We start from the raw sequence: 13,549 nt of genomic DNA on the forward strand, positions 1-13,549 counted from the left end.
ATGGGTCAATAATGATCCAAAAAATGGGTTTCTGTTAACAAACATGATTGTTTCAAGCTTAAAGCATTTAAAAATTGTCATTTTAACTGAATATCTCTGTTCATCGATGATAAGAAGCGTATAAAGTGAAACCCTTTGATCAATCCACCTCACTTCTAATTACGTTTTCAAGCCATCTTGGCGATAATCTGATAAATGAATCGATGTAAACTCTTATTTCAATCACTTACAACCACGCTACAACAATTTTTAAGAAAAAATCCGAAAAAAATTTTGATCGAATTTCCGCCCATGGGTTGGCCACCAAAAACTTCAAAATTAGTCGAAAAAAATTTTTCTTCAAAAAATAGCTCAAAATATTCCCCGTCATTTGAAACGCATTCTGGTCCATTTCATTTCCGCTGAATCCACTTTTTGGACGATTTATGTGACTTCAAAGTTTCCATTTTTAGTACTGAGAACTCACAAAACCTGAATAACTTTTTTCAGAGAATCGTTCTGCAAGATTGGAACACAGATTTGAAATCTGCGCAAAATTTCCGTTCTAGTGATATATGTTTCTACTCATAACTCCATCTCGACTCGGGATCCTTCCCTAGTTAATATTGAAATTTCAACACACTCTAGATCGGGAGGATTCAAACCCGCGTCTACCGTGAGAAAACCCACAGCCCGGATAAGTATAGACCTCACGCAGCGTAACTGACCGTGTCTAACCGGTACCGACACAGATAAGAATGGTGGGGGAAGTCAATATAACATAAAGAATATCCTAATAGGGCACTTACGGATTTTCAAATCTCAGCTTGCGTTCATCTCTCCTCGTTGGGACATCAATCGATTAGTCTTAATCACTGAAGTTCTTACAACTACGCTCCACCAAAATGCCCTTGAAAATTGTCTCTTTTTCTCTGCATCTCTCAATTTTGCACACAATGTTCTTTGGTTTCGGTAGAGCGCGGTTGGAAGAAGCATGCCGTGATAATACAGTACAGCGTATCGAGTAACAACCCTTCATCAGTTTTACGCGTGCGATGCTAGAAGACACTTATCAGTGATTGGGCACCAAATAATTAAAATTATGTATGTATAACGATAGAAAATAGCAAAAAATGGTAAAACAGTGAATGAACAGAAAAAATGAAAACTACTGAAAAAATGATTTATAAACACCCGTTTATTCTTAGACTTTGGTATTGCACCCGTTAATTCTCAAAACACCCGTCTATTATATAAACACCCGTTAATTAAATAAACACCCGTTAAACCATAAAGTACCAAAATTTTTAGGATAAACTTTTTGAATTTCGTGCTAATTTAACCCAATTTTTTTGGAGCGCGAATGCTTCATACGGACTTTCTATGACCCTGTGCGTTCTAGTTGTAACAATAAATTGCTTTGATCCAGTTCAGATTTGTACAATGGCCGATTCCAATATTTCAGAACACATATAACGATAACTTGTGACAAAAATTTTCAATAGTTTTTTCAACATCAAAAAAACTCCATATCCGACTATGTTTTACATTTCAATCAACCAGTAATCGGTTAGGTCTCACGAAGAACGTGTTTTGCGACATCACAAATCTCACTTATTGAGATACGTTGGAAACAATTGACAAATATTGGAAAAAAGATTTAAAAAACTGTGGTTAATAAAAACATTCCAAGTATTTCAGCCACCGAATTAGAGGACCCTTGCTCTCCATGTGGCATTTGTCGGCAGTTCCTCATTGAGTTCGGGGACTACAAGGTATCAAAATTATGGTGAAATTTACTGAACGTTTTATATTAAGGTCATTCTCGCCTCTTCAACAAGTGAACAGATCATCGAAACTACTACGTATGGACTTCTGCCGTTTGCTTTTACGCCCAAATCATTGGATACGTATGAGATGGAGAGTGAGAAGAGAAACCACACTGATGAGAAATATTGACATTTGTAGTTCAGCTCCTTATCTTTTTATATGCTTTTTGATCGAAAATGACATGTTCCTCTGTTGATACCGTTCCATATTGCTGTCATGATCGAACTCCACTCACGAAAAAATGCGTTCCACTTTCTCTGTCAATAAACAATTATTATTGTGCTTAATTAGACTTTCCTATTTTGTAATACTGACTCATTTTAGGAAAAAATTCTTGTTTTTTTAAAAATTATTGGGTCTACCCGAAATAAAATTATGGGTGTACAAAGGTACCAGGAATCGGTTAGGTCTCACGAAGAACGTGTTTTGCGACATCACAAAATATGGACGAATGCATCAGAGACTTCTCTTCTAGTATGACAACAACAAGAGGGAAACACACTTTTTTTCTATGATTTGTCACAAAAGTAGTTGAGCTTAAAATTGGCAGGATAACTATCCAAACCATGCTTGTTTAGATGCACGTAACCGTTACACTCAACCTATTCTAGAAAAATAGTTATGGACTAAAAATAGTTATGGACCAATTGGCAAGATAAATTTTCAGCTAGTCTGACAACAGAATCTCTGAAAAATTGCATTTCCTAATTTTCGATGAAAGTGGTAGAGGCCAAAACCGGACAAAGTCCATAACTATTTTTCTAGAATAGGTAGAGTGTAACGGTAACGTGCATCTAAACAAGCATGGTATCGATAGTTATCCTGCCAATTTTCAGCTCATTTGACAACAGAATCTCTGAGAAATCTAGAAAAATAGTTATAGGAAATGCCCAGTTTTGGCCTCTGCCACTTTCATCAAAATAACTTCAACTTCAAACTAGTGCATTCCTGTTAATTTGTTTCCATTTTCTCTGAAATTTGGAACCAAAGTAGTTTCAAAACAATGGATCTAATGCACTTTAGCGTTTGTCGATACCTCCTCTAGAAAAAAGTTAGGTTGAATATACGTTAAATATACCATTTTGGCCTCACTGATGGAGATTTCTGAGAAACTTCAAACTGGTACATTCCTGTTAATTTCTTAACATTTTTTCTGAAATTTGGCACAAAAGTTCAAAGACGGGAAATCGCCCCTTTTTGGTGTCTTCTTTCTTGACATTTGGCTCCGCTTTCTTTGGGGGCGTGACCCTTCTCACTGGTGCTACTGAATCAGAACTTCTTGAAGCAGTCGTCGATTCCGGACGACTATGGAGATTCTGGATCCGTTGGAGTTTCTTCAGCCTTCATTTTTTTTTCCATTTCATATGTCTTCGTCTTTTTCCTCGGAACTTCCATTAGAAGACCCATCAGAAGACGTCGAGATTTCAGAACTACTCGCTTTTAGTTCAGGAGGAGGCGATGTGGATTCGATCGGACGAGAACTGGATAGTCTTCGCTTCTCGGCACGGAAATATTCCATCTTTTCGGCATTTATTAGTATTCGACCTTCTGAAATGAGAAATAATTTAGGTATCAACAGTTTCGCTCATGTTGTTCTCAAAGATTTCGAAATTTTGGAGTAACAGGTTGAAAATTTTTCATTTTTCGCCAAAAAACATCCAAACTCGACACTTACCTTCAGTCACATATGAATGCACTCCTCGCACCTTCTTGGAACACATTCCAAAGTGAACTTCGCATTTTTAGCAGAATTTTTTGAAAATGTTTTCGACAGCTAAATTCGCGGTGTTTTCAAGATATTTGTAAACAGAAAATCGCAAAAACTACCTACGAAAATGTCAAATTCGTAAAATCTGGAAGAACTCGAGGTTTCACTCTGGAATTTCGATTTTTGAGTTTTCGAAACCAATTTTGACAATTTTTTTCCACATTTCCAATAAAAATTGTTATTTCTTACTTCTAAACACTAATCTTACATTTCTAGCTGCCAAACGGAGGAAAAATCGAAAATCCTAAACTGCTGACCTAGGAATATTATTATTTTTCAGCTCGCGTCGAATCAGAAATGATGGAGAAAACGATTAGCAGCACTCTCTCCCGATCCCACTCACCACCATTTCATGCGGTATTATCTCTCTTTCAATTGTTCTAAACTTTGTTGTTCCCTCTTTTTGTTCATGTAATCATTTTAATCAATAAATTTAACCGTATTGGTGACGAATAAATCCACATTTGGGGACAATTCGGGGCACATACGGCGCACTTACGGCGTGCTTATGGCAAAACATAGAGGCGTTAGCGGCTGACTGTCGGCAGAGAGCCGCGTAAAACTGGAGTTAGCCGCCCGATTCGAGGTGAGTCCCAACTGCTTTCTTGACACGCTCCGAATCGGGCGGCTAACTCCCTTTTTCATCGGCTAACTCCACGGAAATTACTTGAGTTATTTCTGTAACAGGTTTCCCCTTTATTATAGGGATCGATTCTATTTCTCAAAGGGATCGTGAAGGTGTGCTTCAATTACAGTATTTATGATTACATTATTATAGCGACGAAATCAATATACGAACTGAATATACAATGTGTTACAATGTTAGATCGTTTCTAAATTTAATTCTTGAGTCATATCCTGGTATGCATCCGCATGGTATTATGTGATAGTCGGTAAGACGTCTCTGGCCGCAACTCTGTTTTGTATCTGAATCGAAAACTAATAACCGATTGTAATATAAGAAATTTCTTTTACAAACCTTCTCTTTTGAGTAATATCCACATGACACCACTGACTTCACAGTGTCTCGATATTGAGATGACATAAGAATACAAACTATGAAATGGGTTACTGTACTTGCAGTGAATAACATCGAGAACAGAAGAAATAAATAGTAAATGATTGTTCTAGAACACACTAGAATTAGGCACATTTCTAGATTTTTGACTCACGATATTCCCGGAGTTTCCTCAAATAAATATAGAACTAAACTTGTCAGTCCAAAAGGAAATTGAGCAATGGAAAATGTAAGAGTAAAATAAAGCACGAATCTCGTAGTTTTTTTGGAATCAGTCAACTTGTTTGATGAGAGCATTTCTCTGTTTTGTTCGACATTTCTGACTTCTCTTATTAATAGAAAAGTGACAATAGGGAACAGTAGACAAGGTATTAACTGAAATAATGTTTTACTGTCAATATAAATGTTTACTAAACTAACATTCGATACTACGGCATCTGTTACATAAAATGTGTTGAGGATAATAAGATTATTCGCGATAAAAAGATCTGATAAACGGTTGTAATAAATGCGTAAAGTAATGTTTTCATCACAATGGGAAATAGTCTCAGACCATTCAATCTGGAACTCCAACAGCTTCAGAACTCCCAGAGGGGCACTGGCCAGGAATACTCCCAAAATAACTAAATATCCTGCTGCCGGTTTTGTTAGGTTTTCATGAAATCGACTCATTGGGTTCCGAACAACAATTGTTCTTATGAATGCAATCAAGAGACATACCCACGTGGAGTATCTTCTTGAGTAATTGATCAATGCAAAAAAACATCTTTGTAAAAGTACAGAAAAATATGTATCGGGAAATAGACACGGTTCAGAATCCATCTGTCTATCATAAAGCTGTTTAAACTCCTGAAAGAGTGAACAAATATCGAAGAAGGCGACAGCAGCCATCATGAGATTCACAGAAGATGTTCTCATAGTTTGTCTGGTAAGGATAATGAAATGAAACAAATTAATTATTCCACACATGACTGATATATGAAAATTATATGCTGTGATCAAAGAAGTGAATAAACTGAAATTAAAGTTTTAAATGCTTAATGTGATTTCAAATCAAACTCGCCTCAAGGTATTCTGAAACCTACATAACACTAAAGCGGTAGACTTTTTGAAATGTGGAAATTCATAGTTCCGACAATGTTCCATTCTGATATTGTGAAAACTAAACTTCAAAATTCTACGACCAAAACAAACATCATTCCTTTTTCTAGAAAATATGTGTGGCACGACGATCAAAAAAGCTAATTAAAACTTCCAGAGCAAAAAAAACGTTTTCTCAAAACTAATTGGAAAAACATGGGTCAGACAGTGATTGAAAAAAAATTAATCAAAGCCGAACACTTGTTTTCCGAATAACTGTTTTGAATGGTTCAAAACATTTTCAGAAACTAGACACAGCTATAGCAAAGTTAATTTATCAGCAGAAAGAAAATCATTTTTGTATCTGAATAAACAACATCCAATTTTCATTCTGAATAAGCTTTCTCACCAACATCCAATGCCGATGTGTATCCACCAAGTAATATAGATATGGTATTGAGATGACATAAAGTTAAAAACATGGGTTGTAGTGATGAAAGTGATAAGTGCCAAGAATAGGTAAGCGAATGTTTCTGTAAGTATCTTCAGGACACTTTGAGACTTGGCATGATTTTTTTTCCAATTTGAAACTTACAGAAATCCATGAGTTTTCACAAATATGTATCAGAAACCTTCTTACATTCTTCACTTACCTCTTTCTGACACTTATCACTTTCAACACGGTATGGACTGATTTCATCGGTCATGTGCTTCAGAGTTGTTGGGAAGTAAACTCGGAAGTTAGACGGAAGTGAGTTTTATTTTGACAATATGAAATGAACTTCAAAAATATGAAGTAAATATGCTGTATTGATGGTTTTACTACCCATCGAGCATAAAAAATTCCGAAATTTTTCTTATCCCCTACCAGTAGACCTGAAAAAGTCTTCACTTCCGACTTCCGACTTCCGGGTTTCAAATTCGGCTGCTTTTTCGGGTCTACTGGTAAGGGATAAGAAAAATTTCGGAATTTTTATGCTCGAACGGTAGTAAAACCATCAATGCAACATATTTACTTCATATTTTTGAAGTTCGTTTCATATTGTCGAAATAAAACTCACTTCCGTCTAACTTCCGAGTTTACTTCCCAACAACTCTGATGTGCTTGTGAAAACTCATGGATTTCTGTAAGTTTTTAAATTGGAAAAACAATCATGCCAAGTCTCAAAGTGTCCTGAAGATACTTACAGAAACATTCGCTTACCTATTCTTGGCACTTATCACTTTCATCACTACAACCCATGTTTTTAACTTTATGTCATCTCAATACCTGTCCGTTCTAGAAAACTTTAAAGGAAATGGAGTCATCTGAATGAACAACATCCAATTATTACTCTGAAAATGCTTCCTTACCAACATCCACATCTGATGTGTATCCCCAAAGTAATATAGACTTTGCAGTGATGCTGTGATGGCATACAGGTACAAACTATGAAATGAGTGGTTGTGTTGAAAGTGATAAGTGTCAGAAAGAGGTAAGTGAAGAATGTAAGAAGGTTTCTGATACATATTTGTGAAAACTCATGGATTTCTGTAAGTTTCAAATTGGAAAAACAATCATGCCAAGTCTCAAAGTGTCCTGAAGATACTTACAGAAACATTCGCTTACCTATTCTTGGCACTTATCACTTTCATCACTACAACCCATGTTTTTAACTTTATGTCATCTCAATACCATATATATATATTACTTGGTGGATACACATCGGCATTGGATGTTGGTGAGAAAGCTTATTCAGAATGAAAATTGGATGTTGTTTATTCAGATACAAAAATGATTTTCTTTCTGCTGATAAATTAACTTTGCTATAGCTGTGTCTAGTTTCTGAAAATTTTTTGAACCATTCAAAACAGTTATTCGGAAAACAAGTGTTGGATTCCTTACCAGACAAACTATGAGAACATCTTCTGTGAATCTCATGATGGCTGCTGTCGCCTTCTTCGATATTTGTTCACTCTTTCAGGAATTTAAACAGCTTTATGATAGACAGATGGATTCTGAACCGTGTCTATTAACCGTGTCATATGCTTCTGTACTTTTACAAAGATGTTTCTTTACATTGACCAATTACTCAAGAAGATACTCCACGTGGGTATGTCTCTTGACTGCACTCATAAGAACAATTGTTGTTCGGAACCCAATGAGTCGATTTCATGAAAACCTAACAAAACCGGCAGCAGGATATTCAGTTATTTTGGGAGTATTCCTGGCCAGTGCCCCTCTGGGAGTTCTGAAACTTTTCTCAGGTATTTTTGGGCCACTTTGCCCACGAAATAGGCCATGTGGCCCACCAAATGGGCAGTATGGCCCGCCCTACGCGGGCCATCATGCCCATATTCTGGGCCACATGGCCCATTTCGTGGGCAAAGTGCCGAAATTCGGTTCAACGCGCAGCATTCAGCTCCCTTTTCTCTTTCCCATTAATCACAATAATTAACAAGATTACAAATTTTTGTATTTTTCTACTATTTATTTGTCAAATTCAAACACAAAACAATTATTTCAATAATTATGGAAAGTAATAGAATAATATAAGCTGAAATTGGTCAAACTAGAAGATGGAACATAGGGATACAGGAAAAGGAAATAATTTTTCGTAAAAACTACAAATATACAAATTACAACAAAAAATTCAGAGTAAATGCAAAAAATTAAAGATAGAAGAAAATGAGCAGCTGGAGAGCGTAGTTGGTGATTCTTGTGTTGTTGAAATCATTTTTTGTTCAGCTGAAATTTCACCAAAAGTAAACAAAAACAAATAAAAAATACTCTCTTACCTGTTAAGTCGAGTTTAAATTTATTTCATTTTCTGTGCGAAATAAGTAGAATTATATAAAAGGACGATAAAATTGAAAAAGAAACAAAATAAATAAGAAAAATCGTGGCAAAAAATCAGAGTGCGCAGTAGAGCGCGATTTCTCAACCTGTGCCCACTCCGTTCATCCTCACCAAGCGCCCAACCTGTGCCCACATCCGCCAAGTATTTCCTATCTCTCAATCTGTGGCCCAACCCTGGACCTTTTTGTAGGCACTGTGCCCTATTCACGGGCCACATGGCCCAATTGAAAGTTTCGTTGCCCAACCCTTGCCCAAAAATACCTGCTCAGGTATTTTTTCGCACTTTGCCCACGAAATGGGCAGCATGGCCGAGAGAAAAGGGCCGCGGCGCCTGCCCTACGCCGGCACTCGTGCCGATTTTGAGGGCCCCATGGCCCATTTCGTGGGCAAAGTGCCGAGATTTGGTACAACGAGCGGCATTCCTCTCCTTTCGCTCCTTACCATTTAGCACTATAATTAACCAATTACACATTTTTGTACTTTTCTACTATTTATTCATTAAAATTAAACACAAAATAGTAAATTTCAGTAATAATGGGGAGTAATAAAATAAAATAAACTAGAATTTGTCAAACTTTAAAATGGGGAATAGGAATACAGGAGAAGAATATAATTTTTAGTAAAAGTTACAAATATACAAATTAAAACGAAAAATCTAAAGTAAATGCGAAAATTAACAGAGACGAGCAGTGGAGTAGCCGAAACGCGTAGTTGATGATGATGCTCGTATTGTTGAATTTATTTCTCGTTAAGCTGAAATTTGTCAAAAACTGAAAGATAAAAAGAAAAAAAGAAAATAGTAGAGTCTTACCTGTTTTATCGGCGGATCTGTGTAGATTGTCTCATCTTCTAATTGAAAAAAGTAGCATAAAATAGAAGGACGAAAGAATTGAAAAAGAAACAAAATAAATTAGAAAAATCGTGGTGAAAAATCAGCGTGTGCTGTAGAGCGCGATTTCTCAACTTGTGCCCACTTCGGGCCAATGTGGTGCCCAACCGGGGCCAAACAGGTGCCCAACTCGTGCCCACTGGGCCATGTGGCCCTTTTTGTGGGCAATTTGCCCTATTCAATGGCCACATGGCCCTTTTAACATTTTCACTGCCCAACCCTCGCCAAAAAATACCTGAGTGAGTTGGAGTTCCAGATTGAATGTACTGAGACTATTTCCCATTGTGATGAAAACATTACTTTACGCATTTATTACAACCGTTTATCGGATCTTTTTATCGCGAATAATCTTATTATCCTCAACACATTTTATGTAACAGATGCCGTAGTATCGAATGTTAGTTTAGTAAACATTTATTTTGACAGTAAAACATTATTTCAGTTAATACCTTGTCTACTGTTCCCTATTGTCACTTTTCTATTAATAAGAGAAGTCAGAAATGTCGAACAAAACAGAGAAATGCTCTCATCAAACAAGTTGACTGATTCCAAAAAAACTACGAGATTCGTGCTTTATTTTACTCTTACATTTTCCATTGCTCAATTTCCTTTTGGACTGACAAGTTTAGTTCTATATTTATTTGAGGAAACTCCGGGAATATCGTGAGTCAAAAATCTAGAAATGTGCCTAATTCTAGTGTGTTCTAGAACAATCATTTACTATTTATTTCTTCTGTTCTCGATGTTATTCACTGCAAGTACAGTAACCCATTTCATAGTTTGTATTCTTATGTCATCTCAATATCGAGACACTGTGAAGTCAGTGGTGTCATGTGGATATTACTCAAAAGAGAAGGTTTGTAAAAGAAATTTCTTATATTACAATCGGTTATTAGTTTTCGATTCAGATACAAAACAGAGTTGCGGCCAGAGACGTCTTACCGACTATCACATAATACCATGCGGATGCATACCAGGATATGACTCAAGAATTAAATTTAGAAACGATCTAACATTGTAACACATTGTATATTCAGTTCGTATATTGATTTCGTCGCTATAATAATGTAATCATAAATACTGTAATTGAAGCACACCTTCACGATCCCTTTGAGAAATAGAAGCGATCCCTATAATAAAGGGGAAACCTGTTACAGAAATAACTCAGGTAATTTCCGTGGAGTTAGCCGATGAAAAAGGGAGTTAGCCGCCCGATTCGGAGCGTGTCAAGAAAGCAGTTGGGACTCACCTCGAATCGGGCGGCTAACTCCAGTTTTACGCGGCTCTCTGCCGACAGTCAGCCGCTAACGCCTCTATGTTTTGCCATAAGCACGCCGTAAGTGCGCCGTATGTGCCCCGAATTGTCCCCAAATGTGGATTTATTCGTCACCAATACGGTTAAATTTATTGATTAAAATGATTATAGGAACAAAAAGAGGAAACAACAAAGTTTAGAACAATTGAAAGAGAGATAATACCGTATGAAATGGTGGTGAGTTGGATCGGGAGAGAGTAATGAACAAATATCGAAAAAGGTCACAGCAGCCATCATGATATTTACAGAAGATGTTCTCATAGCTGGTATAGTAAGAATGAAAAAATGAAGTAAATTAATTGTTCCACAAATAACTAAGACATAATAATTGTTATTTACAATTAGATATGTTGTAGATCTGGAGTGAATCGTTTTGAAAAATGTGGTTTCGACTCAAACTCACCTCAAGTGTTCTTGAAACCTACAAAACACTAAAGCGGTAGACTTTTTGAAATGTGGGAATTCATAGTTCCGACAATGTTCCATTCTGATAATGTGAAAACTAAACTTCAATATTCTTTGACCAAAACAAGTATCCCTTTACTAGAAAACATGTTATCAAAACATGTTTTTTTTTATTTATGCAGAATGGTCCGTGAATCTAATGCGCAAGGTGATAAAAAGCGCGCACGAGGCGGAGCCGAGTCCTGCGGAGCCATCCGGGAGGCGGGGGACGCTAGTCTACTGGTTCTAATTAACTTTTTCCAATCTTTGTGATAAACATGTTTTCTAGTAAAGGGATATATACTTGTTTTGGTCGAAGAATTTTGAAGTTTAGTTTTCACATTATCAGAATGGAGCAATGTCTGAAATACGGATTCCCACATTTCAAAAAGTCTACCGCTTTAGTGTTATGTAGGTTTCAAGAACACTTGAGGTGAGTTTGAGTCGAAACCACATTTTTCAAAACGATTCACTCCAGATCTAAAACATATCTAATTGTAAATAACAATTATTATGTCTTAGTTATTTGTGGAACAATTAATTTACTTCATTTTTTCATTCTTACTAGACCAGCTATGAGAACATCTTCTGTGAATCTCATGATGGCTGCTGTGGCCTTTTTCGATATTTGTTCATTGCTCAGAGAGTTTAAACAGTTTTATGTTAGACTCAGAGCGCTCTATGGACCATGTATCGTTGCAGATACATATGCCTTTCTTCTTATAGAGAGCTCACTTTCCACTTTAACCAGCTACTCAAGAAGATACTCCACGTGGGTATGTCTCTTGATTGCATTCATCAGGACAATTGTTGTTCGGAACCCGATGAGTCGATTTCATGAAAACCTCACAAAACCGGCAGCAGGATATTTAGTTATATTGGGAGTATTCCTGGCAAGTGCCCCACTTGGAATTTTGAAGCTGTTGGAGTTCGAGACTGATTGGTTTGAGACAGTCTCCTATTGTGATGAAAACATTACTACAAGATTTTATTACAATCATGTGTCGGATCTTTTTACAGCAAATAATCGGATCATTCTGAACGCTTTCTATGCAACAGACGCTGTAGTTTCCAATGTAAGTGAAAGTATTTTCAATTATTTGTAATGTCTGACAAAAGTGAAACCAGTTAATCCCATGTCTACTATTCCCTACCATCACTTTTCTACTAATGAAAGAAGTCCGGATGACGGAACAAAACAGTAGAAAAGTATTCTCATCAAGAAAGTTAGCTGATTCCAAAAAAGCTACGAGACTTGTATTTTATTTTACTCTTACATTTTCCATCGCTCAGTTTCCTTTTGGACTTACCGGTTCTGTTCTATATTTATTTGAGGAGATTCCGGGAATGTCGTGAGTCGAAAATGAAGAAATGCCTCTAACTTTAATGTGTTCTAGAACAATTCTGTACTATTCATACAATCTGTTCTCGATGTTATTCTCTGCAAGTACAGTAACCCATTTCATAGTTTGTATTCTTCTGTCATCTCAATATCGTGACACTGTGAAGTCAGTGGTGTCATGTGGGTATTACTCGAAAGACAAGGTTGAAAAATTAATACTACTAGTTATTATTCTTGATGTCAGGCACAAAACCAAATTGGTACTAATGACGCCATGCCGACTATGTAAAGTTATATGTATGGACTACACACAAAAGCGTTTCAGTTTATGCTTTGCGGCGAATCTCAAGAGAAATAAATATGTTTCATGATTCTAATTAAGACACAAAACACAAAACATACTAGTACACAATCTCGGAAGTCAAACAGTTTGAAAATTAAAAGCTCGCATTGAGAGGAAAGCTAAACAAAAAAATCTGACTCACGATTAGCAGACCAATGAAGTTCTCTACTCCAGACAAAACATTCACAAAAAACTTCTGAACAACTGAAATGGATTTCTGAGTTTCCGAAATTCAAAAAACCTACTGCATTACGTCTATGTAGATTACAAGAGGACTTGAGGTGAGTAAATTGCAATCAATATCTTTATCTAATCAACTTTTTCAGAAATTTCACTTTTCAACTCAAGCAATATGAATTTTATTTAACAGTATTCTGTGTGTTGATCAACATATTTCATTTCATCATTCTAACCAGACCAGCTATGAGAACATTATCTGTAAACCTCATCATGGCTGCTATAGCGTTTTCTGATATCTGCTCATTTTTTCACGGGCTCGAACAACTGTACATCAGACTGTCAAGAATACTCGGAAACTGCTTAGAAACCACAACATATGGATTTGTTCTCTTGGAAGTCCCTTTTTTCATGCTCACCGATTTTTCAAGAAGATGCTCCACTTGGCTATGCTTATCCATTCCGTTTATTCGAACCCTTGTTATACGGAATCCGATGGACCCATTTTATCAGAACTTAGCAAAA

General features: G+C 36.4%; 3 protein-coding genes across 3 annotated transcripts; 2 read left to right on the forward strand and 1 right to left on the reverse strand.

Moving 5' to 3' along the window:
* Positions 1 to 195: 195 nt before the first annotated feature.
* On the forward strand, positions 196 to 1,938 carry GCK72_020345 (uncharacterized protein; the record flags this gene model as incomplete). Its single annotated transcript, XM_053733520.1, has 3 exons — positions 196 to 205; positions 1,681 to 1,754; positions 1,798 to 1,938. The coding sequence occupies 3 exons, from the start codon at positions 196 to 198 to the stop codon at positions 1,936 to 1,938; spliced, it is 225 nt and encodes a 74-aa protein (XP_053582433.1).
* Positions 1,939 to 3,169: 1,231 nt separating this feature from the next.
* GCK72_020346 (uncharacterized protein) lies at positions 3,170 to 3,530 on the reverse strand (the record flags this gene model as incomplete). Its single annotated transcript, XM_053733521.1, has 2 exons — positions 3,170 to 3,357; positions 3,485 to 3,530. The coding sequence occupies 2 exons, from the start codon at positions 3,528 to 3,530 to the stop codon at positions 3,170 to 3,172; spliced, it is 234 nt and encodes a 77-aa protein (XP_053582434.1).
* An 8,207-nt stretch (positions 3,531 to 11,737) lies between these two features.
* Positions 11,738 to 12,268, forward strand: GCK72_020347 (uncharacterized protein; the record flags this gene model as incomplete). Its single annotated transcript, XM_053733522.1, has 1 exon — positions 11,738 to 12,268. The coding sequence occupies one exon, from the start codon at positions 11,738 to 11,740 to the stop codon at positions 12,266 to 12,268; it is 531 nt and encodes a 176-aa protein (XP_053582435.1).
* Between the last annotated feature and the right edge of the window lie 1,281 nt (positions 12,269 to 13,549).

Source organism: Caenorhabditis remanei, chromosome V, assembly GCF_010183535.1.
Source record: "Caenorhabditis remanei strain PX506 chromosome V, whole genome shotgun sequence".
Classification (NCBI taxonomy): Eukaryota; Metazoa; Nematoda; class Chromadorea; order Rhabditida; family Rhabditidae; genus Caenorhabditis; species Caenorhabditis remanei.